The sequence below is a fragment of the Sminthopsis crassicaudata genome, chromosome 3 (genome assembly GCF_048593235.1).
Source record: "Sminthopsis crassicaudata isolate SCR6 chromosome 3, ASM4859323v1, whole genome shotgun sequence".
Taxonomy (NCBI): Eukaryota; Metazoa; Chordata; class Mammalia; order Dasyuromorphia; family Dasyuridae; genus Sminthopsis; species Sminthopsis crassicaudata.
This window is the reverse complement of record NC_133619.1, coordinates 40,286,451-40,314,289: the sequence shown is the minus strand read 5'-3', so window position 1 is coordinate 40,314,289 and position 27,839 is coordinate 40,286,451. Positions and strand designations below refer to the sequence as shown.

Sequence of the window (27,839 nt, the reverse complement as noted above, 5' to 3'; positions counted from 1 at the left end):
CTTCCTTGATCCTCACAACAACCCTGGAAGGTAGATATTATTATTATTAATCCCATTTTACACATGAGGTCCAAGTCACACTTGAACTCAGGTCCAGGTCTCACTTCACGGGGCTGGCCAGCTGCCATGCATGATAATTGGAGCTGAATTTCAACAGGTCCTTCTGAATTTATAGCTGGGAACCTGGGTATGTAAGGCCAAACTTTTTTTTTTTTTTTTTTAACCAAAGATTACCATCAGAGTATAAGGGCCTAAGGTGGCAAGTGACAATCTTCTGTCCATAAAAGCTCTGGAGACCCCATTCCTGTGAAGGCTGCTCTCATCTTGCCTCTATCTCTCTGAGCTATAGCCAAGTGGTTTTTCATTAGCCTGCCAGCGTCTGCCTTTCTAAGAGCAGCAACCGGTGTCATGTTTACATTGCTGCTATCAATGATCAGAGAGCTTCATTCTAGCCCCCACATGGTAAAGTTTCTTCTAAAATTCAGCATTGACTCATCCAACCCAGGTAGAATTTCTACTGGGTTCCAGGTCTGGCATTCATTGTCATGGACCTATGTTTATGTGGTCTGAGGCTACTCTGAGCCATAGACAGCTTCTACGAACCCAGAGGTGACCTGGTCCTCTGCTCAATGAACCACACCTGGAGTCCTATGTTCAGCCCTGGTCACCTCATTCTAGGAAGGTCCTTGATAAGATGAAGGGTGTCCAGAAAGGATGATGAGGGTGGTGGAGAAATTGAGGGTGGTTAGCCTGAAGAAGGGAGAGCTGGGAGAGACATGAGAAGTTATTTGAATTTTTGAGGAAATGTTATGTGGAAGAAGAATTGGGTTGTTTTTTGGTTTTTTTTTTTCTATTTAAATACAGAGGGAAGAACTCAGTTCAGTGAAAGTGGACGATACAAAGGGGCAAATTCAGGCTTGGTATATTGAAAAATTGAACTATCAGAACCATTACAGAATATCATGAGCTTCTTCTGAGGTCCCCGTGGATTCCTTCTCATTGGAAATCTTAAAATCAAATTAACAATCACTTATTAAGCTTCCTCTGTAATATGTAGGCTAAGGATACAGAGACAAAGGTAAAAGCTTTCTACTCCTTGATGAGTTTCTATCTTATGGAAGATGATATAATATACAAGCAGATGAGTGAACACAATTTAATGCAAAGTTATTTCAATAAAAGGAAAACTAAGATCCAGAGGGAGCAGGAAGGGACCTTGTGCCTGAGTGAGCTCTGAAGGAAGCTGGCTTTCTGATTTCCCATTGACTTCCAAGGCAGCCCATTTCTAATTGTGGAGAAAATTTCCTGACGTCAAGCCTGAATTTGTGTCTTTGAAACTTCCATCCACTGCTACAAATATTTTCCCTATTATTTCTTTTTATTTCAGAGATAATTGCTTTTGTTGAGCAAATTCTATTTAAACTTGGAGATAATCCAGACACACTTTGGTATTTAACAATTTCTTCAATTTGTGCCTTCCTACAATTGAGACAAATGTGGCATTCCTTTTTGTTCACAATTTTAAAATAATTCTGAAGTTTTTAATGATTGTTCTAGTTACTAATAACAATACCTGGCATTTGCCAGATTGGAAACGTGGATAACTAGAAGGATAGTAAGGCACTTGAGAGATATGAGGGTGTTCAGAATATGGGAGGATTTAGGGGAGAAAGAAAATGAGTTCAGCTTTGAACCGGTTGATTATATATGTAAAGTTGGAAGTATCTAGTGAGCTTTTGGAGATATTGAAATGGATCTCAGGAAAAAGACTAAGATGAAAGCTTGGGAGTCATATATCTATGTAGAGTAGAGCAATTTCTAGGCCAAATAGAAGAAAAGGGACTACAATTAGAATTTTATAGAAAAAGAGAATTGGGAGATAATAATGCAACCTGTGAGAACCAATGAGAGTGAGAGAATTCTTATAGAGAGGATAGCCAAGGGCACAAGAGAGGGTCTTGGGCTATGACCATAATTAAGTGGTAATGTGGATGAAGAACCAGCCAAAAAGTCTGGAAAAGGAACAAGTGGAGAGATGGGAGGAGAACCAAGGGAGCTGTGTCATAATAACCCAGAGAGGAGAGGGGATCCCCAAGGAGGGGCCAGGATCCCCAAGGAAGGGCCAGTCAACAGTGTCAAATGTTGAACAGAAGTCTAGAAGGACTGAGAAAAAGCCATTCAATTTGGCAGTACCTTTGAAGAGAGGTTTCATATAGAGCTGGGGTCAGACACTTCCAGGGTTTAAAAGTGAGTGAAAGAAGAGAAAGTGGAGGCACTGGATTTTGGTGGTTTACCTAAGACTGGAAGGATGGGTAAAGGAGGATAGGTTGAAGAGATGGAAGGGCTTAGAGGATTTTGCTGTTTTATTTTTAAGATTAATAAGCAATAAAGAAGATAATTGGGTGATAAGGAGAGAATCTCTGAAGCTTCTAGAATAGGAAAGTGATAATGGTTGGATTGATATTTTTTGGGGGGGTGGGATGAGGCAACTGGGGTCAAGTGACTTGTCCAGGATCACACAACTAGGAAGTTTTAAGTGTCTGAGGTCAGATTTGAACTCGGGTTCTCCTGACTGCAGAGCCAGTACTCTATCCACCATGACAATTAGCTGTTCCCAGTTGGACCCATATTTTTTAAATATCAATTTATTAACTATAGATGAATGGATTGGAAAAGGACAGGCTATATATGCAAAGACCAACCAGGAGGCTAGTTCAGTACTTCAAGAAAGCAGATAAAGTCATTAGCCCTGTTGTTGCCATTATGCCATATTTATGCCAAATTAATCTAGGTTTTTCTTTGTTTTCTCAGCTCCCAGTAGGAGGATATCTGAAGTTCCTTGTCCTCCCAAGACAGTCAATGAAGCAGAGTTGTTGAAAAAGAAAAGCATCAAGAAACCCAAAGGTGGGATTAAGGTAAGACCACCTTTTTGTTTCTGAAACACAAACTTTGGTGGAAAGAAGACCATCCATCCATCCAAAACTGGTGACAAAACAGCTTCTAGCTGTCATCATCCTCACCCATTGTGGGCTCTGTATTCAGCCAGCGAATACATACCTCGAGATTTTGTTTTGTTGTTGTAAAAAGCAATGGGATCCTGCCACAGATTTAAGGCAGTGCAATGAGAAATGTTCTGACTGGGAAATCAGTAGACTTTAGTTCTAGTCCCAACTGTGCCACATTGGGCAAATCACTCAATCCCTCTGTAAAATAAAGAGATTGTACTGGATGAGCTCTAAGATCAATCACTCTGACACTTTATGAAATCACACAGCTGCCAACTTGTCATTTCTCTGTTTTACAAAAAGATTTGGTTGTGAACACCTCCACTATCATATCCCCACTAAGAACGGTCATTTCTCCTTGTTCCGTTTCCCTTTTGCCTCTTCTGTAATCAGACTCAATGTTTAATTTAATGGGGCTTCTGTTGTATCATCCCTCCCTTACTCAGCCTGTTTAAGCTTGAATTATTCATCTCTACCATGATGGTAACTCCTCCACTTCTCCAAAGGGGCCCCAAGCTTCCCACAGCACATCACCTCCCCTTTTCCCTTTTCATAAACAAGAACTAACTCTTTGCTGCAAATATTAGTTGTGCCGGATCATGAATGTGTCCTGAGACTCATTGCCAAAGGTTTTTGGAGCTGAGAAACACCCAGAAGACATAATCATGTCACTAAGTAGCTAAGTGCTCTCTGAACGAATGCTTGTTTTATGTTTTAGGACCATGTCACCCAAGCAGCATGTAATAATGGGTAGAGTGCTAGAGTCAGCAAGTTCCAATTTCACCTTAAAATTAGTAGAGTGACTAGGGGTGAGTCACTCGGTTTCTCTGAGTTTTCCTCAATTTCCTCATCTGTAAAATTGAAACGAGAATATCCAGAGTACCTACTCTGTTGTGAGGTTCAAGGTCCACAAAGTCTTTTGCAGACTTTAAAGTGTCATATAAAATCAACAGTTACTCTAGTAAAGCAGGTAGACAGCTTTCTAAGACATCTCTCTCTTCTGCATCCAGGGGCAGCCCTGGATAGGGCACAGAGAGCATTCAACATTCTTGCCCCATCCCAGGTTGTTGTGGGAGCCCTTAGTTCCATTCCCGTTCTTTGATGACTGAGCATGTCCCTTTCCTGACCTCACATCTGAAAGAAGCCATTATTAACCACACCATCAGACCACCACTGAAGAAAGAGAATGGTGCAAAAGAAAGAACGCTAGATTTGGGTTTAGAAGGTTTGGGTTCCAACCCTCTGCTTTTTTCAGTTGTGAGAGGATGGGTAAATCACTTCCCTTCTCTGGGCTCCACATGGAGAGAGAATGACTAGACAATGGATCTCTAAGTTCCCAACTAGCTCTTAAATCTGTGATCATCTTGATCTAGCCATTGCCAAAGGCAACTCATTTTTTCATCTAAAATTTTATATGAAGATTTTCTACGTATGTCTTTCATATCTGTTTTTTTTAATGCAAAGTGAAAGGTTCTGTTTATTTTTTTTAACATTCCCATATGAGTCATGTTGGGAAAGAAAAATTAAAACAAAAAGGAAAAACCAAGAGATAACAAGAAATAAAAAAAAAATCAAAATAGAATGGAGACATTCAGTCTTCATAGTTCTTTCTTTGGATACAGATGACATTTTACATACAAAGTCTTTTAGAATTATCTTGAATCACTATATTGCTAGGAAGAACTAAATTGATCATAGTTGATCACCACACAATCTTTGTGGGTTTTTTAAAAAAAGTGATATTAAGTATTTATTTAGATTCATAACTTTCAACACTCACCTTCAAAATCTCCGTTTGTTCTTTTGTGCTTCTGGGAGAATGCATGTTCTGGAGGGCAGACCAGATGCCCAGGTCCCCTGTCCCTGAAGGCTCATGCATTTGTCACTGACTTTCTGTGTGATCTAGGGTAAGTCACTACCTGTTTCTGTGCCTCACTTTCCCCATCTGTAAAATCAGAAGGGATACAGTCCATGACCTGCATTCTGTACAAGAATGCTCCCAAAGACTGACATTTAAGCTCTCAGAGGTCTCTATAGGAAAGTAATGAATCCATCGGTCAATCAACAAACAGAGAAAGCACTTCCTCAGGGCCAATTATTGATTCTAGAATTACTGTGAAAGATTTGGAATGACAGTGAATTCTCTTGGAAACTATCCATCCATGAATATTGCTATTTTAATTCATTTTATGGAAAGCAAATGGCCAATATTACAAAGTCTTTCTCTTCCAGACAGAGCCTCTGAGGATTTGTTGTCAGACAGTTCCCAGAAACATGTCTTTATTATTCATTCCCATTTTACAGATTAGGGAACTAATGGCACAGGAAAAAAAAGGCTTCACCCTAAATCACCTTGGTGGCTAAGGCTTAGAACTGGGCAGGAATCCTTGAGCCCCAAACCCCCTAGAACTTTCTTTCCTTCCTTTCCTCTCCCATTGCTTGAATGTTGTTTTAGACTGAAGTTTTGTGCTATGATGTTCCCTTTTGGTTCATTTTTCTCTTTACCCAACTTCTAGCACTTAAGGACCTACTCCTATCCCTAGTACCCTATACCCCACCCCCTCCACCTTTGATTTTTTTCTTTTAAGAGTGAATATTTTCCATCGAAAGACTCTATGGTAGACAGAAGAAGAGTCTCATTCTCATATTTGTTTCTGTTTTCAAATATATTCCTATAAATAAATGCTCACCTCAAGACTATGCAATATTAAAGACAGCTTTCTGTAATGTGTGGGGTTTCTTTCTTTTGTTTTGTTTTGTTTTTCCCCTGCTGTTTGCTTGCAGCCATAGCCTGTCTCCCAGAGCTAGAGCAAATAAACACTCATTATTATTTCCATGGTCCAAGAGGTGAAGAATAGAAGCCTGGGGAGATTTAAGTGGACCGTGAGGGTGATGCTCAGAGACACAGAGCAAGAATGACCTTTGTGTCCACTTTTTCAGTCCGGCTTAGCCCCTACTGCCCATTTGGCCAGCAGCCCAGAAAATGCTTCTTCTCAGCAGAGCAGGGGAATTTTGAAGATTCCAATTAAAACTAAAATGTTAGTCAAATTCCAAATATCTTTAACCCAGATCTTTGTTAAAAGCCATCTGAATATAGGAAAATTTGTCATTGATTAGCCCCAAGCCCATCCTCATAGCCCATAATGCAAACATAAAGTATTGTGGGTATAGGAACAGTACATTGACAACCCCCCCCATACTATTCCCCTCCTGTAAAGGAAATACTAGGTATAGTGGGTCTAGCTACATTTTTACAGCTAATTCAAGTCCTTGTAAAAAGTGGATATAAACTTAGACCAGATTGGCAGGGAGGTACATAGTAAGACACACATGTGGGAAAGGCACTCAAAGGGTTTGGCTGCCCTTAGAACAACTGACCAAAGGGACTTGGTCAGGGCTAGTGTCCCCAGGTTCGTGGCTAATGTTTGCTCAGCTAATTGCCATTCCCTCCTTGACTGAGGTGCCATACTCACAAGGACATTGTGGAGGAGTTTTATACTCCGTGATCACATTCTGGGCTGGAGGGTTAATTCAAGACCAGGTTTTTTTTTTGTTTTGTTTTGTTTTTCTTAAATACTTCTTCCTTATTCATTTTCATGGAATTCCAGAGAACTAAAATTGTCAAAACTTGCCAGGAGGTTGTACTGTCTCCAAAGACAAGAGACCACCCACAGGGACTGGCTGAGAAGAGGAGGCAGAAATGTCAGGAGAAATCATCTAAGAAAGGTCTTCTCTCCTCCTCCCCCATCCAGGATTTGCTTAAACTCTCCAGGATGGCCAATGGAAACCATTTGTGGCAGATAAAGGCTAGAGAGCAGGGCTGGAGGGGAGAGAGGAGTAAAAGGAGGTGGATCTCTCACCCCTTGGACTGTAGGACTTAGAACCAGAAAAGACTTTTGATATCATAGAGTCCAGGCAATAAAACAAGTGAAGAAACAATCCTAGAAAGGTGGCCTGAGTTGCTCAGAACCACATAGATATTAAATAGTAAAGCCAGAATGGGATTTTCTAAGCCTGCCTTCCATTCATTAACTATGTTTCTGCCCTTCATGAACTCTTCCCCTGTCTCCACCGACATGCACATAAACCTTCAAATTATTGGACTATTGGACAAGGTGATTTTACTCCTTAAACCCAAACTTCTTTTTTTTTTTAAATAGTTTTTATTTACCAGAGATATGCATGGTTAGTTTTACAACATTGACAATTGCCAAACCTTTTGTTCTAATTTTTCCCCTCCTCCCCCCTTCCCAGATGGCAGGTTGACCAATACATGTTAAATACGCTAAAGTATAAATTAAATACAATATATGTATACATGTCCAAATAGTTATTTTGCTGTATAAAAAGAAGAGGACTTTGAAACACTGTACAATTAATGCCTGTGAAGGAAATAAAAAATGCAGGCGGACAAAAATAGAGGGATTGGGAATTCTATGTAGTGGTTCATAGTCATTTCCCAGAGTTCTTTCTCTGGGTGTAGCTGCTTCAATTCATTACTGCTCTATTGGAATTGATTGGTTCATCTCATTGTTGAAGAGAGCCACATCCATCAGAATCAATCATCATATAGTAGTGTTGTTGAAGTATACAACAATCTCCTGGTCCTACTCATTTCACTCAACATCAGTTCATGTAAGTCTCTCCAGGCCTTTCTGAAATCATCCTGTTTAAACGCAAACTTCTTAAAAGAGCTGCAAGAAAAAATAGTAAAACTATAATAGTGGGAGATCTCAATCTTAGTCTCTCAGAACTAGATAAATCAAACTACAAAATACATAAAAAGTTAAAGAGATAAACAAAATGTTAAAAAAAAAAAAAGCTAGGTATGATTCTTTGGAGAAAATTGAATGGAAACTGAAAGGAGTACACTTTTATCTCAGCAGTTCATGGAACCTATACAAAAACTGACCATATATTAGGACATAAAGACCTCAGAATCAAATGCAGAAAGGCAGAGATAGCAAATGCATTTTTTTTTTTCAGATCACAATGCAATAAAAATTACATTCAGTAAAAGTCCAGGGGAAAATAGACCAAAAAGTAACTGGAAACTAAACAATCTCATCCTAAAAAATGAATGGGTGAAACAGCAAATCATAGACACAATCAATAATTTCATCCAAGACAGTGACAATAATGAGGCAACATGCCAAAATTTGTGGGTTGTGGCCAAAGTGATAAGAAGGGGAAATTTTATATCTTTGGATGCTTACTTGCATAAAATAGAGAAAGAGAAGATCAATGAATTGGGATTGCAACTAAAAAAGCTAGAAAAAGAATAAATTAAAAATCCCCAATCAAATATCAAACTTGAAATTCTAAAAATAGAAGAAGAGATTAATAAAATTGAAAGCAAAAAAATATTGAATTAATAAATAAAACTAAGAGTTTGTTTATAAAAAAAATAAAATAGATAAACTTTTAGTTAATTTGATTAGAAAAAGGAAAGAAGAAAGTGAAATTGTTAGTCTCAAAAAATGAAAAGGGAAAACTTTACACTAATGAAGAGGAAATTAGAATAATAATTAGGAGTTATTTTACCCAAATTTATGCCAATAAATTTGATAACCTAAGTGAAATGGAGAAAAACCTACAAAAACATAGGTTGCCCAGATTAACAGAAGAGGAAATGAATTACTTAAATAATCCCATTATAGAAAAAGAAATAGAACAAGCTATTAATCAACTCCCTAAGAAAAAATCCCCAGGACCAGATGGATTTACATATGAATTCTACCAAACATTTAAAGAACAATTAACTCCAATACTATATAAACTATTTGAAAAAATAGGGAATGAAGGAATTCTACCAAATTCCTTTTATGATACATGGTACTGATACTTAAACCAGGTAGGATGACAACAGAGAACAAAAATTATAGACCAATCTCCCTAATGAATATTGATGCAAAAATCTTAAATAAAATATTAGCAAAGAGATTACAGAAAATCATCCCAGGATAATACACCATGACCAAGTAGGATTTATACCAGGAATGCAGGGCTGGTTTAATATTAGGAAAACTATTGGCATAATTGACTTTATCAATAACCAAATTAACAAAAACCATATGATTATCTCAATAGATGAAGAAAAAAATTTGATAAAATCCAACACCACTAGAGAGTAAAAGAATAAATGGACTTTTCCTTAAAATAATCAGTAGCATCTATTTAAAACCATCAACAAGCAGCGTATGCAATGGGGATAAACTGGAACCATTCCCAATAAGATCAAGGGTAAAACAAGGTTGCCCACTTTCACCATTATTATTCAATATTATATTAGAAATGCTAGCTTTGGCAATAAGAGGGGAAAAAAAGAAGATTAAAGGAATTAGAGTAGATAAGGAAGAAACCGAATTATTCTTTGAAGATGATATGATGGTATACTTAGAGAACCCTAGAGAATCAACTAAACCCAAATCTCATTTTGGATTCTTCCCTAATAGTTTTTCTGTCTTGCCTCCCTCTCTCTCTGGCATTTGAGCCGAGTTAGCCACTGTTTGCAATTTAACTTTACTGCATACCAACTAGAGGTTAATCCTATTCTCTCCCACCATGGACCTGTGGAAGGGGAGATTCTCTCCAGATCAAACCTTTCTCCTTCCTGCCTTCTGATAGCCTGAGAGGCATGGAACTCTCTTAATCCAACCCAAACCCCTGATTGAAGTTCAGCAATGAATCCTTATCCCTGAGGACAATGGTTCTGATTCTTTAATCCCAGGACTACACTGATCCTGATTCTTAGGGTTCTGATGCCTTAATCCCAGGACTACAAGGGTTTTGATTCTTATATTCTGATTCCTTAATCCCAGGGCTACAATGGTCCTGATTCTCATGGTTCAGCTGCTATTTAGGAACATCTATTTGCAATAAGCATCAAGAACCTTAAGAGATTCTTACAATTAGAACTCAGAACCCCCAAGTGAGAATGACTTTAATTATTTTGAACCAAGTACATTCATTCTAGTTGAATTGTGTGAATTCCCAACTAATCTCTCCCTCAAGTACATAATTAACATACAGGTGTGTATCACATAATAATTATCACTGACCATCATTTCTACCTGAAAGAAAATCTGGAAATAGTTTTAAGAAATTGAGAAGACCATATAATAAAGCACCCTCCAGCAACAGGCAGTGGGGAGTTGGGTGAGTTAAACCTTCTGGAAGATTTTCCATGGTTCTCAAAGGAAAGTCCAGAACATTCAGTTCCATCAGAATTCTTTTAGCGGATGGGAAGGGATCAGGGAAAAGTTGTCATTGCATCCACCCCACCCCATCCCATTATTAGTTTCTATTAAAATTATCCAGCATTATGTTGCTGCCAATAATAATAATAACTCTTCTGCTGCTGTCTCCTTCTAAAACTTCTGCACCAGCAAGAAATCTACCTATGGCTTAGATCTCACAATAATTTCCCTCTTGTCCAAGATAGGAAGTGTGCTGTCTGTCTAGGAATATAATCCTTAGAATTCACAATTAGATTTCAAAACCATTTTTCCCCTGCCTTGGAGAAATCACTCTGAAATTCATTTATGTATGTATTGAAGTCTTCTTTGTTTATTTTAAACATGAATTTTCTTTTAATAATTAATTAGAATCAGAATGAAACAAGCAAAATTCATTAAAATTTTCTTATATTTACTGTGTATTGAAGTCTTCTAAAATTATCTGAAATATTTTTAATATCTCTTAAAAAGTCCTAGGATGAACAATAACTCACACAGTCCTGGTGGAACCTAAAAAAAGATCCATGTGGTAAGCAAATAGGAATTTTACTTCTCTTTGGCATCAGAATACCCCATACAGATGCTTTTTCTCCCCCAGGGATTATGGAGATTAGGGTGCAAGTCTCTGGTCCCACTGGTATGGTTACCATTTTGTCAGTGCTAAATTTAGCAAACCTAGACCAAAATCTTTTTTTCCCCCCCTGAGGCTGGGGTTAAGTGACTTGCCCAGGGTCACACAGCTAGGAAGTGTTAAGTGTCTGAGATCAGATTTGAACTCGAGTCCTCCTGAATTCAAGGCTGGTGCTCTATCCACTGCTCCACCTAGCTGCCCCCTAGACCAAGGTCTTATCACTGATCTGTGCTAATTTTTTGATGACTCTCTAAATGGAGTAGATTAGGCATCTTTGATTTTATAATCTCAAAGTAGTCTAATAAGTTAGATATGAAGTTCTTCATTTCTTATGCTTCTAAAATGAATACTTTATTAGTAAACACATGAAAAGTGTTTTGTTGTAGTCTGAATCTTGCTAAATTAATCATTGAGGCAGATTATCAGCAGCATGAACATTGGGGATGGAGATGTCTCTAAATTTGCTTTTCTTTTGGGCAACTGCAATTCTTTGTTCATAGAGCACCTTCTTTGATGTGGCCATATTGTGTGGAGCACTCCTCTGCCAGTGTTGCCCCAACTGATCCCAATAAAACACGTAGAACTACCAAGGAAATCAATTATATTGAAACACAATTTTTTAAATTAAATTAATTTAAATTAATTTTTAAAAATTAAATTTAAACTGGCACCAAATCATTAACAAACCATTTCCCCTTTTTTTCTATCTCCCCACTCTCCTTCATTCTATTCTGAGAAGCTTCTGTTTGTTATGTATGCCAGCAGTCCCTGCAAATATAGATTAACTGATGAATGTAAGGGCAAAGATTATTGACTCCTATTATTGTTGCCTAATAGAGCAACCAGACCATGTGTATCATGTTCTTTTGCTACTTCTTAAGGAGCTGTTTCAAATTCTGACTTTTTTCTGAAGCACCCCATTCATAAGCACTGTATAATTTTCCACTGCTAAACTCTCCATCTTCTTGCTCATAAATAGAATGTAAGATTCTTTTTTTGGAGATCATTGAGATTAAGTGACATACCTGAGGTCACACAGCTAGGAAGTCTGAAGCCACATTTGAATTCAGCTCCTCCTGATTCTATAATGGAGCTTCTTCAACTTTTTCCACTTGTGATTCCTTTTCACCTGAGAATTTTTTACATGACCCTGAGTATATTGGTATGTAAAATAGGCATACAAATCAAACATTTACTGATAATACAGCATAATTTCACAACCCCCCAAGTTAGTTACAATACTCTATATGGGGTTGTGAATCACAGTTTTAGAAGCTAAGCTCTAGCTGAGACTTTTTTTGTATTTTTATCTCTATAATCCAGCACACACACACACACACACACACACACACACACACACAGAGTAGGGCATTAATTAGTTATAAATATAAACTACATTGAATGTAATTGAATTTTCATAGTCACTGTTCCAGTATTGATCAAGAATACTGGGAAGGCCCATGAGTCAGTAACCTTTGTCCTCACATTCATTCATTAGTCTTTATTTGCATGAACTACTGGTACACATAACAAACAGAAGCTTCTCAAAGTAGAATGAAAGAGAGTGGGGAGGTAGAAAGAAAAAAGGAAAAGGAATGGTTCATTAATGATTTGATGCCAATTTGGAAGGAGGAATCTAGCAAAGTGATCTAGGAAGGTTGGTGATGAGGTAGTTCATCAGGTATTAGTGAACCATTTTGGGAACTGACCACTCTAGGAGCTGGAAAAAGTTTCCAAAATGTATGATCGTCATGAGATAATAATAATAGTAAGTTAATAAGTGCTTCCTAATTGATATGCAGAATGATGTTCAGTACCCTTTTTATTGAGTATTGGACATTGGACTCTTCAACACAACTCAATATATCTATCTGAGTTCCCCTCTCAGAGGCAGGAGACTGCGCTGGAGGGATCATGACTGTGGCGAAGACCTGAGTTATTCTGTTTATTACATTCCTGAAGCCTAAATTTTAACAAAATGAAACCATCAGATTAAGTGGTAGGGAGTCTTTGAAAGATCATGGGTGCAGCTTGATGATTAATGAATTCCTTTCCAATTCAGGGATTCCAGAATTTAGTGATAAATGTCTTAAGAACATCATTTCAACCAGGCTGCCTTTCTCATTATCCCAAGGTGGGGAAACTCAAACACATCAGAAATACAGATCATCAGAACCCTCCCAATCCTTTCATGGTTCTAATTGGCCAAGATCACGGAACCTTTCATGATGGAAAGAAAACCCTTGATAGAGAGGAAAGAAAACTGATTCAGGAGTCAGAAGACATGGATTCAAATCCTTCCTTGCTCCATTTGCCTATGTGACATTGGCCAAGTCATTTAGATGTTCCTTAGTTTTCTCATCAATAACATGAACAGGGTGGACTCAGTGGCTCCAGTGTTTCTCTGACAAGTGAGGAAACTGAGATAAAGTGTCTTGCCCAAGATCACACAACTAACAAGTAAGGACTGGAAGCTGAGGGTTCCTCAAATAGGATGGTCTTTCTATTATAGCAAAATGCTTCTTGGATAACCAATAGGATCCTTATTCAGCAGACCAAATGCTGGGATTCCTTAGGCCAAGATAAATTGATTTAAGAGTTGGCTGGGGGAGGGAGGAGGATTCTAGGTTTGTGATTTAATCTATGTAAGGAATTCCCTCTCACAATGATCTTAGCACTTCCCCCTGTTCCCAAACTCTTGGCAATTTATACTCAGTTTCTCTCTCTCTCTCTCTCTCTCTCTCTCTCTCTCTCTCTCTCTCTCTCTCTCTCTCTCTCTCTCTGTCTCTCTGTCTCTCTCTTTCTCTCTCTCTCTTCCTGTCCTTCTCTCTCTCCCCTTCCCTCTTTCTCCCTATCTATTACTCCACATCTATAATGACAGGATTTTGAGTCAAAGTCTCTAGATTCAAATCTCTGCTCCTTACTTGGGCAAGACCCTTCACCATTTGTCTAGCCTTCAATTTCCTCTGCTCTAAAACAAGGATTCATAACACTTTCCAAGATCAGTCCAGCTCTAACTCTAAGGCTTTATGACTCTTAAAAACCTGATATCCGGTCCCTTTTGCTGAACTCACCCAAAACTAATCTCTCCTGGTGGTTGGATCTAGAGGGGCCTTGGTCAGAGGTCACATGCCCATTCCAGAAAAGTGCTCTTCAAGGCACTAGTTATAGTCAGAAAACAGGACTCATCATAGAATCTGGACACTTGCTTGGAGATGAGCCCATTAAAAAAGAAGCCAGATTATCCAGTTTTAGTTTTCCCCCCTTTATGAAGATTGGAGGGCATTTCCAGAAGTCTGCTATTATATATCTGATGGTGTGAGCCATATTTCTGGGCTAAGGCTATTTACCTGTTCAAATATTTAGATCATTTCTCTTCCCACTCCAATCAAATCCACAAGATTTTCCTAAAGCCTGCATCTGATCCTGTCAGCCCTTCCACCACAGCTGTTTGGTTACCTCCAGGAACAAATACAAAATACTCTGTTTCGCATTCGAAGCTCTTCACAACCTAGCCCCTTCTGCTTTTTCAGTCACCTTAAACCTGACTCCCCGACACACACACTTGGAACCAGTGACACTGACCCCTGGTTGTTCCATGAACAAGACACTCCATTGCTCAGCTTCCAGTATTTTCTCTTATCCTTAGTTTGCGTGTGTGTGTGTGTGTGTGTGTGTAGTATTATATTAATTATAATATAATACATACATATTTTGTATCCTTAGTACTTAACACAGTACCTGGCAGGTGGTAGGTGCTTAATAAATGTTTATTGAATTGAAATTGAATTCCAAACCATCAGAAGATTTAGAAAGGTGGCAAAGAAACTCTTCCCCCTCCCCCCAAAATAAAACATATTAGATTTTTCTCTTTAGTCTATTTAAAAGTTGATTTATTGACCTCAGCAAAACAAAACAAAAATATAATAATGACTAAATAAATAAAGGCTGATTTATTATTTTTGTTTATAGATCACTCCACTTCCCAACATATCCCATGTCCCCTCTTCCTTTCCGAGAACTATCCCTTATAACACTTAACTCGAGTCTAACATAGAGATGTCATTTTGGTCCTCTTCTAGAATGAAGGACAACAACTAATAACAAAAAATAAAGTAGGAAAAATAGTTTGTCAAAAACAGCCAATGCTTCCACTTGAATTGTCATTCTGGAGCCTGTCTTGGTTGGCGAGAGACCACAATCTTGTTCAGCTTCTTCGCCCCAGTACAAGTTTATGCCTCCGGTCCCTCTCCCTCCTGTCCCTACCATCTATCTCCCCACCCCATATATTCCATTCTTTGACTGGCTGTCCCCTAATCCTGGAATACTTTCCTTTCTCATATCCTGCTTCCTTCAAGTCCCAGTTAAATTGCCACCTTCTGCAAGAAGCATTTCCTGATTTCCCTTAATACTTGTGCCTTTCTCTGCCATTTATCAGGTCTCTGATATATATAGTCGTTTGCATGTTACCTTCCCCAATAGAGTGTTCCTGAGGTCAGAAACTATTTTGGTCTTCCTTTGCCTCCTCAGTTAGACATTTAGCATTAACCCACTATGAGGCAGGCACTCCACTAAGTGCTGAGGAGGCAAAAGAAAAACTGTCCTTATTTTCAAATGAGCTCAAGGCTAATGGGAGAGAAAGCTAGAGATAAGCAATCTACAGGATATATTGAAAATCATCAATAGGGAAAAAAAAAGAAGCATTAGTCTTACGGAGGTTGGGAAAGCCTTTTTGTAGAAAGTGGAAGTTGGGACTTCAAGAAAGCCTAGACATGGAATTGAGAAGGGAGAGGATTCCAGACCTAGGGGACAAGCAGTGAAAATGTCCAAAGTCAGGAAGTGGTGTGTCTTGTGCAAGGAGTAGCAAAGAAACCAGTTTTTTTTGTCTGGTTTTTTTTTTTTTTAAACACCTTAGACCTTACTGTGATTCTTACCACTTGTTTTGATTCTACGTGCCTTCAGAAATGGAGCGTATCACAGAGAATAGTTTAACAAAAATGAAAAAAGCCCCATTTGTTACTATTGTTTTTAATGCATGTCACTCAATTAAATAATAAAATTTCTAAAATATCTAAGAAAATACTTTGACTACTTTGTTTCTGGGTCGCTTGGTCTTTGTCAAATATTTGTGTTCCATTCTTTTTTTTCCCCCTTTTTTATTTTATTAAAGCTTTTTATTTACAAAACATATTCATGGGTAGTTTTTCAACATTGACCCTTACAAAACCTTCTCTTTAAAATTTTCCCCTTCTTCCCCCTACCGTTTCCCCTAGATGGCAGGTAATCCAATACAAGTTAAATATGTTTTAAAAAATATATTAAATCCAATATATGTATACATATTTATACAGTTATCTTGCTTTGTGCTCCATTCTTGAAAAGATCTTTCTGCTTCAGTCTTTCAAAATTAGACCCAGAAGGAAAAGTAAGGCAGGTGACCTTGCCCAGCCCTCCTTCACTTAAATCCAATTCACTTGAATGTCACAGCGTCACCTCCCTGATATCCTGGAGAATCAGTGACAAACAACAGTAGCAATAAAAACTCAGAAAACACAGAGAAATCACAGCCATCCCTCCCCCTTAGGGAAGAGAGGGACCTTCACTTGATCTTTCTCCTCTTGCCTCTTGACCCCCACTGCCCTACAAAATTGCGCCAGGATCCCTCCACTACCATGTTCAGTCATGCTGTTGGCTCTCATTCATGAAGAAGTCCACAATTTAGTGTTGGGGTATTTAAAGACACGCTTGATATTTATGGCATTTAAATAGTAGGGGCAAAAGTTGAAGCTGTGAACTTACAATGTTCTCTTTTTAGTCCCCCCTGGTCTTACCCTGAACTTCTGAGGTTCCCTACTGAAATTAAATAGAGAATTTGGATCTGAAGATAAGGAGAATGACAATACAAATTATTAGCAGATCACATACATTTATGATCCCAGAATCATAGATTTAAAGCTGAAAGGAACTTAATTTCTTCATCTGAGAAACAAAGGCTTTGAGCAGTATGATCTTCTTGACTCAGAGATCAAACCAGCTATAGAGCTGAGATGAGAATCAGGCTCCCAGGTCCTTTCTTCTTCATCCCAGTCCTTCCTCAATCAGGTGTTATTTTCATGTCCTTAGATTTTGAGATAAAATATACAGAATAGATCTCTATGGTGATGAGAGTAAGAATGATCTTTAAATAACATTTTGAAGTTCACAAGGGGCTTTTCTTACATTTTGTCTCTATAACCTCACAACAACACCACAAGGTAGGGCAACAGGTATTATTATTCCCATTTTATAGATGAGGAAATTTGCAGCCTAGAGATATTAAGTGACTTGTCAGGCTCTCAGGACTAGTTAATGACAGAAAGCACTCTGTCCATTGGAAAAAATACTTCCTATAAAGGAAATCTTAGAGTCTCCCTTGGGCAGCCTCCATGCTGCTTGGGCCCAGTCTCTGAACTCCTCATGAGGCACCTTGGAGGGTCTTGACCTTGGGCCAGATCAGTTGGCAAGATCCAGACTGAATGTGAGAAACAGGCTGAGGAGCCACTTTGGGAAGAGCATGAGGAATTTCTGACTGGCACAATAGCCAATGGCCAAGTGGACTCTGCTCTTGGAGCCCAGGACCCTAGAGAATTCATCCTTGGCTTTTAGGTTCCTTGAGTGCAGACACAGCCAAGACAATGTTGTGGGACTCAGGAGGGGTTCCCTGATGTGTAGCTATCCAGAAACTCTGATTCTAAGTACTTAGGACATCCTGAGACAAGAAGCCGACAGGGGGTACCCAGTATATCCCAAAACACCATAGAAAGTGACCACACAGTATGCTCTCTCCAATTTCTCCAATTTCCACTCAAGCCAGCCCACCCACTCATCACTAGCTTAGACATCCATCTGCTTTTGAGTGGGAGACACCTTTATCAGGGCCAGTGACAACTTCTGCCTCCTTACCCTATGAATTCTAAAAACCATGGCTCCCTTTCCAGAACCCTGCAACATTCATACACCCATCTGTCTTTGATCTCTCATCTTCAATAATTTGCTGCTTGTGAAGAGCAACCTCAAAGTGGTCCTGATTTGCCTTTCTCTTGGTGATAGTGACTTGGAGCAGCCTTTTATAAGGCACTTAAAAAATAGATTATCCTTAGGCTTGGACCCCATTTTGGTCTTACATATTCATTTGCTCCCTCTAGAATTTCGTTATCAGCACCTGAGTAAAGATACTTGATATTGGACTCCCTCACCCATTTATTCCCCCAAATTCAACTATTTTTCTCTTTAGCATAATTGTATTAATTTTGTTTCCCCCAAAACTTTTTAATTTTAAGTCATTGTGATTACCTGCTTTATCTTTTTGTTATTGATTCTATTGTTTGGCTAATAATTAATCCCCCTTATGCAGAGATATGAAAAGTATCTGATCTGGTATTCATTCTTTCTCCCTCAGCTTGACTTTTCACATTTAGTTCACAGACTGATACTTGAGGGATTTAAGAATTTTTTGGTGTGGCACATGGTACAATATGTTAATTTTTGCCTCTGTCAGCACCTGGTGCAGGTCCTAATTACTCTAAGACCATGCAAAATCCCCATGGCTGGTCTGCTTGCCTTGTCATTCTGTACCTCAGTCCATTACCCACCCTTTCTAAAGCACAGGTTTAGCCATGTCATCCCTCTTCTCAATAAACTCCAGCAACTCCCCATAGACTCTAGGATCAAATACAAAACCCTGCGCTTGGCATTCAAAGCCCCTGAAGTCTGCCCCCCACACACAGTCATTTTACACATACACCGCCACAAAGTTGGCTGAAGCAGGAGCTGCAGAGAGCTTAGAGCTTGATCAGACATCAGAGATGGCAAGGACACCTGCTGCCTCCTAGGCCATCTCTAGTTACCTTCACTTTTCTCAGGTCCCTGGACTTTGGTGACTCAGGAAGAGAAAGGGAGCTGGGGACTTTGTGCAACTCTGACACTTAAATCCAAGTCATACACAAGTTCATTCATCGCCGGTGATGTCCTGGTCCTCTCTGGACAGGAAGACACCTTACAGCTTTGCCATCTGCCCCTTTTGACCCAGACCATAGTGGGAATTTAATGGGAAGGACTGAAAGAGCTGAATGGCATCGAGAGAATAGCCAGAGTGGTCAAAAGTTTCAAATTCATGTCAAATCAACTGAAACAAGTGGGGGATATTTAGCCTAGGAAAAAAGAAGATGAGATTGGGGAGTAGCATATAATATGGCACATAGTAGGTATTTAATAAATGTATCGGGTGAGTAATTAGCATGGGAGCTGCCTCGATATTTGTTAAACTTGGATTTGATTGGATCAAATCATCCAGTGATTGGGGATCAATGGGGCCCAGGATGAATTTTGGGAGGTTCTGCTAGCAGACCAGAGGGAGGTTCTGGAAGATCCCAGGAAAGTCAGGAGGCATCTGATGTGGGCCTGATGGCAAGCTGTGTCCCAGCACCTGGTGAGCCAAGAATAAAGGTGCTTATCTCTCTAGAAGACTAGCTACTAAGAAAAATGAGCCTTTTGTCCATGGCAAACCATGAATAGAATTGGGAAAAAAGCTAAAAAAGCCCCATCTTCACTGCAGTGTAACTCTATTTCCATCCACAGCATCCAGGGAAGATGGGCAAAGTAGGGAGCGGGGATGAGGCAGGGAAGTAATACCCCTAAAAATGATTAAGTTCTTGGACTATCCCAGTGACAGCCAACATGAATCACATTAGTTCTCATGTGATCTTAGTCTGCTGAGCAATGAATTAACATATTTTCAAAGGAAGGGAATCATGTTATATCAAACCAGATAATACATGTATTGTTATCAGCATATCTGTATTGAAACCTTGCTATCAATGAAGCCAGAAGGAATAAAGGTTTTGCAGCTAATTACAGGATAACTCCCAGGTTCTTCTCAAATAGACCAATAAAAGACTTGGAGGGGTTGATTCCAGTGGGTCCCCTTGGCAACAAAAAGCATCATTTCCATTGGATGCCCATGGCAACAGAAAGCATCACTTGCATTGGGTGCTCATGGCAACAAAAAGCATCACTTGCCTTGGGTGCCCATGGCAACAAAAAGCATCACTTCACAGGATGGGCATCTCACTTCTGTGGTAATGACAGGGTATGATGCAAAGCCTCAGATAACTGGAAATTCTCCGCAGATCAGCAGACCACAACCCTTCCCAGTCTCCCATGCTGAATGACTCTCAGCTGACTTCTTCCGCAAGGGCTGCCTCAGGGGCCCCCCACACCCTGCCATGTGAGAGGGCTTCCCTGCTTTTCCTCAGCCCCTTGAAGATTTCCAGGGAACCTCAGGATGTCCCCCTGATATCTTCTACTCTTGCCAAAGGACTTCTTCATCTTTTCTTGTGACATTTTTTGCTATGTTTTGCTGGATCCTTGATAGGTATATGTCGTATTCTGCTCACACCATTCTCATACCTTTCCATTATTGTTTCTGGGTGCTCATCTTTAGTTCTTCAAGGGCAACAGTCTTGCTGTGATAGAGCAAAACTACTAAAAAGTTCATACTACCAAGATGGGCCTTTGATTCCTTTTAAATAAAAAAATTTAAAAATACATGTTATGTATTTTATTTCTCACATTTAAAAACTTTATTTTGAGAAGCGGTCCACAGGTTTCACCAGGTTACTCAAGAAATTGATGAAAAAGTTAAGAATCCCCAGTGTACAAGGATTTGTGGTTATTTACATATCTTTAGCAGCTCAGTACCCCACAATAAAGTAATAAGATTACAAAATTAGTTCACAGTAATTATAAGAAAAAAGTTTCAGACACTTTCAAATACAGACTGTGTTTGACATGCAACAAAAACATATCTGATTTCCTTGGTGGGGGCACTCCCTCCACCCATGCAAATTGCAGCCTTTCCAAGCATTGTCATCTGGCACCAAGCCTTCTCGAAAGTTCCCATAAATCTCCTGGATACAGCAGATACGCTGATGTAGTGGAGCCCTGGAATCTGTGGAATCACTTGGACTATCTGTTGTGTCAGTTTTGTTACATAATTGTATCACATGCCCCCCTTTTCTGCATATCTCTGCATATCTCCATATCTTTAATTGACTTTTCAAATGAGAATTAAAACATGTACCAAAAAATCTTTATTTCAATATTACTAGATTAGAAAAAGAAAACACTTCTTTCAATTTTTTTTAGTAAGATTTTACCTCTCAGAGTAAGGGTTCTTAAACTCCTCTCTGTTCTGGACTCTGTTGGCAGGGGTCTGGTAAAGCCTATGGAGCCCTTCTTATAATCATTCTTTTAAATGCAGAAAATGAAATATATAGGACACCAATGAAAGTTAATTACATCAAAAGACAGATATAATATATACATACATACACACACATATATAAAATTAATGGATCTCAGGTTGAGAACTTCTATCTTTAGAGAACCAAATGTTTTAAGAGATTAATAATTGTGATTTGGCTTTGAGTTTTTAAAAGGCAGGAGCCTGTACTATGACCAGTTATTTGGTATACAAGTATCTTTTCAATCCTAGTTTGAGTTACACATTTTCATTGTTCATAGGAATGAAAGAAGCCCATTCTCAATGGTACTGGTGACAAATTTAGGGGACAGGTATGGAGATGCTAGAGCTTGTACAAAATATGGGCATTGCTTTTTGTAATGGATCTATAATTTGAAAAATGAACTGAAATATTGACCCTTTATCATTAATACCTGCTGCATACTTATTACAGAAGTATAAGCCCTTTCTTATGGTCCCATCTTTAGGGTGAGCCGTCATTATTTTCAAAGAAGTTGTCAAATTTTAATTCCATGAGAGAAACGATATGATACTTAATTTCAGCAAAATGAAATTTTACCAGAGGACTAGTAGCTTAACAAGTAGAAAATATCATTAATTTATATTATTTAATGAATGGAAAGGTTTCAGAATCTCTATGTTGCTTTGATTTATTTTCATTTGTCTCCTGGAACGATGAAGAATAAAAACAAAATTTAAAAGTGCGTCGTCTATAAAGTAAAGAGAGCTTATTCTTATGCTTACCTTCAATACTTTAAGGAATTCTGGAGTAATAGGTTTAGAAAAATCACTTGTTCATGTTTCTGAAATTCACCAGCCCCACAAAGTAGGAAAGAGCAAACCAAGAAAGAAAAAAATGGAGGCTGAAATGTAAAACAGGATATAATGTGATCATAAATGATGACAAGTCAAAAACTCAGGATACTTTTTTTTTATTTTATAAAAATTTCAATTAAGGAACACAATATCTCACCAACATTTTTTTCAACTTAGATCGAAGTGATGCATGAAGCCAGTCAAGGTGGGTCCAGCAGAATATTGGTGATGAGTGAAAGTGAAGAAAACCTCTCCACCAGGAGGAGGTAAGCCTAAAGGATTCCTGGGAAGAAGCAGGAGGGCTGGGTAGGGGCAATTGAAAGATGGAAGGGAATTCATTATAGTTCATCTTTCTCTCCAGACACTTAACAGGAATACAACTACAAGAGTGCATTGTATTTAGGAAGCATTTGTTATGATCAAAGTATTCTTATACACACAAATACACATACACACACACAAAAAAAAACCAAAAACAAAACTACCATTTTAATATCAGACATTTTAATTCAAGAAGTCAATGAATCCAGAATTCAAAATAGTTCCTATTTAAATTACAGGTTTAAATTATTTGTGGGTTATTCCCCCAGCTCTGAAATTTTAATTTAACAATATACAAGTTGGATGGCATCTTGGTCCATGTACAATTCCCTAGATATGGCAGTTATTTAGGAAGCATGTATGAAGAACAAAACATTGGTCAAATGCATATGCATGTTCACATAAACATATGTTTATACTTTGTGAAAATTTTTCAAAATGGAAAAAAATAGGTTTAGCAAAACTAATCAGCCATTTCTTATGATATATATAATGATTCCCCATAATCCCCTACTCTGAAAAAAAAAAAAAAAAAAGGGAAGGAGGTATATTTTCCCATGGCTTTCTTGGAACTAAGGCCTAGTTATTTTGTGTAATTATGTACACAATGGTCAGTTTCATTTTTTCCTTTCCATTTACATTGTTATAATTGTAGAAAGTGTTTTTCTGAGTTGCTTACCTTACTTAACATCAGTTTCATGCGTCTTCATATTCCTAATTCCTTATAGCACAGTAATACTTCATTTATGTAACACAGTTTGGTCTGTCATTCTCCAATTGACAGACTTTTAAAAAATCATTAGATGTAGAAATATGTTTAGAAGAATTGCACATGTTTAACCTATATTGGATTACTTGCTGTCTAGGAGAAGGGACTGGGGAAGAAGGGAGGGAGAAAAATTTGGAACAAGGTTTTGCAGGCTGAATGTTGAAAACTATCTTTGCATCTATTTTGAAAATAAAAAGCTATTACAAATCTATTATTAAAAAAGTAAAAGAAAAAAGTTTTGTAAAGGGAAGGCTAATGCTAAGAATAACTCTAAGACAACAACAACCTCTTTTTAAAAGAAACAAAGAGCTAAAATTGGAAGAGGAATATCAGAGATAGGACCACTGTTTAGAATGTTAACAGCAAAAACAGATGAAAGACAAGACAGAATGAGACTTTTTTTTTGCACATCTTTTTTTCCATAGAGAAAGACCTTTGAATTATATATAATTACTAAATCAATGAATTATCTCTGAAAAATCAAAGGGAATAAGAGAGTTGCCAGTGGCCATGCATCTACAATATTCAGTGTCCCTAAATGTAGTTCATGTAAGCCTTGTACATTCAAACCATATAGGGGTAGCCTGGTGCCCTTGACTCTTATCTTACATTTCAATTCCTTGAAAACTATTTTTGTTCTAATTTTCCCAATTCAAATTTTCATAATGTTATTTCATGACTTATATAGCACATTGGCTTTTTTAAAATTAATTTTTGTATCAATGTATTATTAAAAATAATTCACCATGTTAAAAATATCATTACAATTATTTCTCATTGACATGTAAAAACAGTTTTAAACTTTTAAAAATTTTGAGTTCAAATTCCTTTCCCCTCCTTAAGAAGACAAGAATTTTGATTCTTGACTGTGCAATCATATAACACATATTTCCATGTTAGCCATGTTGCAAAAGAAATAATAAAGTTTTAAAAGTATGTTTCCATTTGTATTCAGACTCCATCAGTTCTTTCTCTGACATTGGATAGAATGTTTCATTATTAGTCCTTCGGATGGTATCGCTGAGAGTAGCTAAGTTATTCACCATTGATCAGCATATAATATTGCTATTCTGGTTCTGCTTACTTCGCTTTATATCAGTTCATATAGGTCTTTCCAGACTTCCTATTTACTTTTATTTTTATAGCCACATTAGAGTTTTATTTACATTTAATAGCTCTTTGTGGATTCAAAGACTACATGCAGATAGATCTCTGATAGGCTGAGATGGTCATACTTATTGTCATGTCTAGTATTATAACTGACAGATAAAATTTGTTAAAAATCTTTTCCATCATTTTCTTCAGACAATGTTTTAATTTTTTTTTAAATTTCCAAGACACATAAGTGGACAGTTTTCTATAAGATAATAAAGTAAAGAATCAACTTTTTTAAGTCGAGTAAGCTAAAAAAGAAATGCCAGCCTGCACTGGTGGATAGTAGCCAATTCTACCAGTGAAATCATGGGTCCAATTCTCAGGTCTCTGTCTCAGCAAAGATGCAGGATTGTACAATGGAAAGAGGCACAAGGACAATTTTTAACAAAGTCACTTAAATTTTAATGGGGTTGTTGAAAGGAAGAATTATAGTATTTACTTTGGAAAATAAAGGAACTTTGAGTGTCCTTGCCAAACTCATATTCAGCAAGTAACTAGGCCCCCAGACCCATCTCTGATACTCCATAACCAGGTGATCTTGGATTATCTTTAACCTTGCTGTTCCAATTTCCTCTTGAGTTCTGCCTACTGACCTCCCTGACTTCCTTTAAAGTCCCAAATAAAATCTCACTGCCTTCTAGAAGCTTTAAGGATCCCCCTTAATTCTAGTGCCTTCCCTGTGTTGATTGTCTCCAATTTCCCCTGGACATATCTTGTTTTCACAAAGTTTATGTGTTGTCTTCCCCATTAGACCATGAGCTTCTCAAGAGTAGAAACTGTCTTTTGCCTTTCTTTGCATTTATACTGCTTCACACAGTGCCTGACACAAAATAGACAGTTAATAAATGTTTATTGATTAATTGGCTGAAAGATAATAAAAACTCTTGTCCCATTCTTAGTTTGGGTCATTTTAAAAAGTCGCTTAATCTTATTTTATCAGAATTCTGAAGACATAAAGATTAAAACAAGAAAGTTATAAATCAGTTCTGAAGTAAAGCTAATAAAATTGGGCTCTATATTGATAGGTACGATATTTCTATTAAATAGAAATGTAAAAACATAATAAATTGGTACAGATAAAGCTACCTTATAGCAAATTCTATTAGATGAAGAGTTCTGTATTTTGATGCAGTTTCTTCCCTGATGGTTAACCCAAGCTAGTCTTTCTGTAACACCCAAAGGGATTTCTTAAGTACCTTAGAGGACTATAGGACTTCATGGGATATAAAAGTTTAGGACCCAATAGAATCACTCAAAGAGCTCAAGCTTTAGTTGGAGAGAGAGTTTAAGAATAATTCATGATAATGGGCAATCAAGCTTTAATTGCACAGTTTAGGAATTCAGAGAGGAAAAGTCAAAGAGAACTGGAGTCCTCAGCAAAGTTTGTATGGAGGAGATAGAATTGGAGTTGGTTCTTCCAACTCCAAGGGAGCAAAGGTGAAGGATAAAGGGCGGAGGTTCCAGGAAAATGAATCAACTATAGAGGGGCCTTAATCTGCTCACTGGCTCCTGGGGAATCAGCCTAATTTGAGCAATGGAGCAAACTGGAAAAAAAGAAGAAAATAAGAGTCTGATAGGTAGGATGGGTCAAATTACAGGGGCACCTAAACCCAGACAGAGAAAGTTAGATTTGTTGTGAAGGAAAATAAGGATATCATTAAAGGGCTTTTAAATAATGAGTAGCAAATTGGAAACTGCTAAAATGGGAAGTTAGCCTGGCAATTGTATACAAAAGAGATTAATTCGAGGGAAGTGAGAGTCAGAACTGCTGACTACTAATCTAATTGCAACAAAATGGAAATATTTGTCCTACAAATATTGTAGTGAAACAGTATCATGGTATAGTGAAAAGAGGGTACTTGGATACTAAAAATTCTCGAGTAGACTTGAATCTCAGCCTCTTAGTTCGGGAGTGAGCTCTTTCCGTGGGCCTTTTTCTTTTGTAAATGAAGAGGTAAGATTAGGTGATAGCTAAATTTTTTCAGTTCCAAGTCTGTTTATAAATCTATGAACTTAAGAAACTACTATATCAATCTATCAACTGATAGGCCAAAGAAAAAGGAAATACCAAAATAACTATAGCAGTTCTTTAAACTGGGGAATTGGCTGAAAGTTATACTATATGATTGTGACTCTAGGTAAGAAATGAGGAAAGGGCTGGTTTCAGATCTGATGAAATGTGAAGTGAGCAGAACCACAGCAATATCATGATAATCAACTGACTTAGGTAACTGATCAAAACAATAATCCACAACAATTCAAAGGAATCATGATGAAAAACGCCATTTACCTCCAGACAGAAAACTGAAGGACACTGAATGCTAAGTAAAAACATACTTTTTTCATTTTTATTTTTCTTGCTTTTATTTTTCACATTATGTGAAAAGGTTTTGGAAGACTTCATATGTATAATAGGCATCATATTTCTTGCCTTCTCAATGGAAGGGGTAGAGGGAGAGAAAATTTGGAAATGAAAATTTAAAAAAAAAATTAAACATCTGGTAGACAGTTGATGACCCAGAACTTGAGCTCAGAAGAGATTAGGGCTGAACATAAAAGATGTAGTCATCTGCATGAATCATGATGACCCATGAGAGCTCAAGAAAATATAGAGAGGACTCAGGACAAAAAAAAATCTGACACTCAAGGCCCTATACCTTTCAACTTTGTTTTTAGCCTTATTCTATAGTGCTACCTTTCACTTGATTCAGCTGGACTGAATTACTACACTTCACTCCAGTTGAGTATTTTCTCTAAACCTAGGACTCTTCCCTCCTTCCCACTATCTTTGCATTTTGAAATCCATTACCCAAGGTACTACTTCCTCTCTATTTCAGATAAGCCTTTCCTGTCATCTTTTCTGAAAATAACCTTTATCTTCTTGGATCTCACTTTGTACCTCTCATTCTTTTCTGATTTTGATAATTTTGTTATTGCATATTTACATATCATGTCTCCTAGGATATTGTAAACTTCATGAGATTATATCTTAATTATATCTCCCTAGGTACTATGCACTGGGTATGCTGGGATGGAAATATTCAGTATATTTTTTCAAATGAAAGATAACATTTTTATTTGTATACATTATGCCAGAGTGTTGCAGTCAGGACAAATGACTTCAAACTTTGTCTCAGACATTTACTACTTGTGTGGTCCCGGGGAAATACACTGCAAACCTAACAGCTATTTATGTGCTGTTATATTATATTTTTATATTATATGTTATATTATATTATTATTATTATATTCTGAAAATGTTAGGAGATAAGAACATTTCCTTCCAGAAATTAAAAATGTTTCCTGAATGGTAATTTTAGCATACCAGATCATCTAAGATACACGCACATAGAAGAAATACACCATACAATATCACTCATAAGTTTAAAAATAGCTTTACACTGTAAAGGTCAAATTGGGAAGCAACAGGGTGTGTGTGTGGGGGGGGGGTTAGGAAACTTGAATCAGTAAGTAGCTAGGTAACAAGCCTTAGATCTTTTCTCTAAGGGAGTATCCCTTCTGCCTCTAAAGACATCTAAAATTCTCTAGTTTCTATGTCGAGTTGTTTGAACAGAAAAAGCAGATTGCTTTGCCCCAGAAA

General features: G+C 37.7%; 1 protein-coding gene across 1 annotated transcript in view; it reads left to right on the top strand.

Annotated features, from left to right (window-relative positions):
- MCF2L2 (MCF.2 cell line derived transforming sequence-like 2) overlaps positions 1-27,839 on the top strand; it is a 277,293-nt gene that overhangs the window by 101,762 nt on the left and 147,692 nt on the right. Inside the window, 2 exon segments of the mRNA XM_074301954.1 lie at positions 2,812-2,915; positions 22,171-22,259. Coding sequence (XP_074158055.1) covers positions 2,812-2,915; positions 22,171-22,259 — 193 coding nt within the window.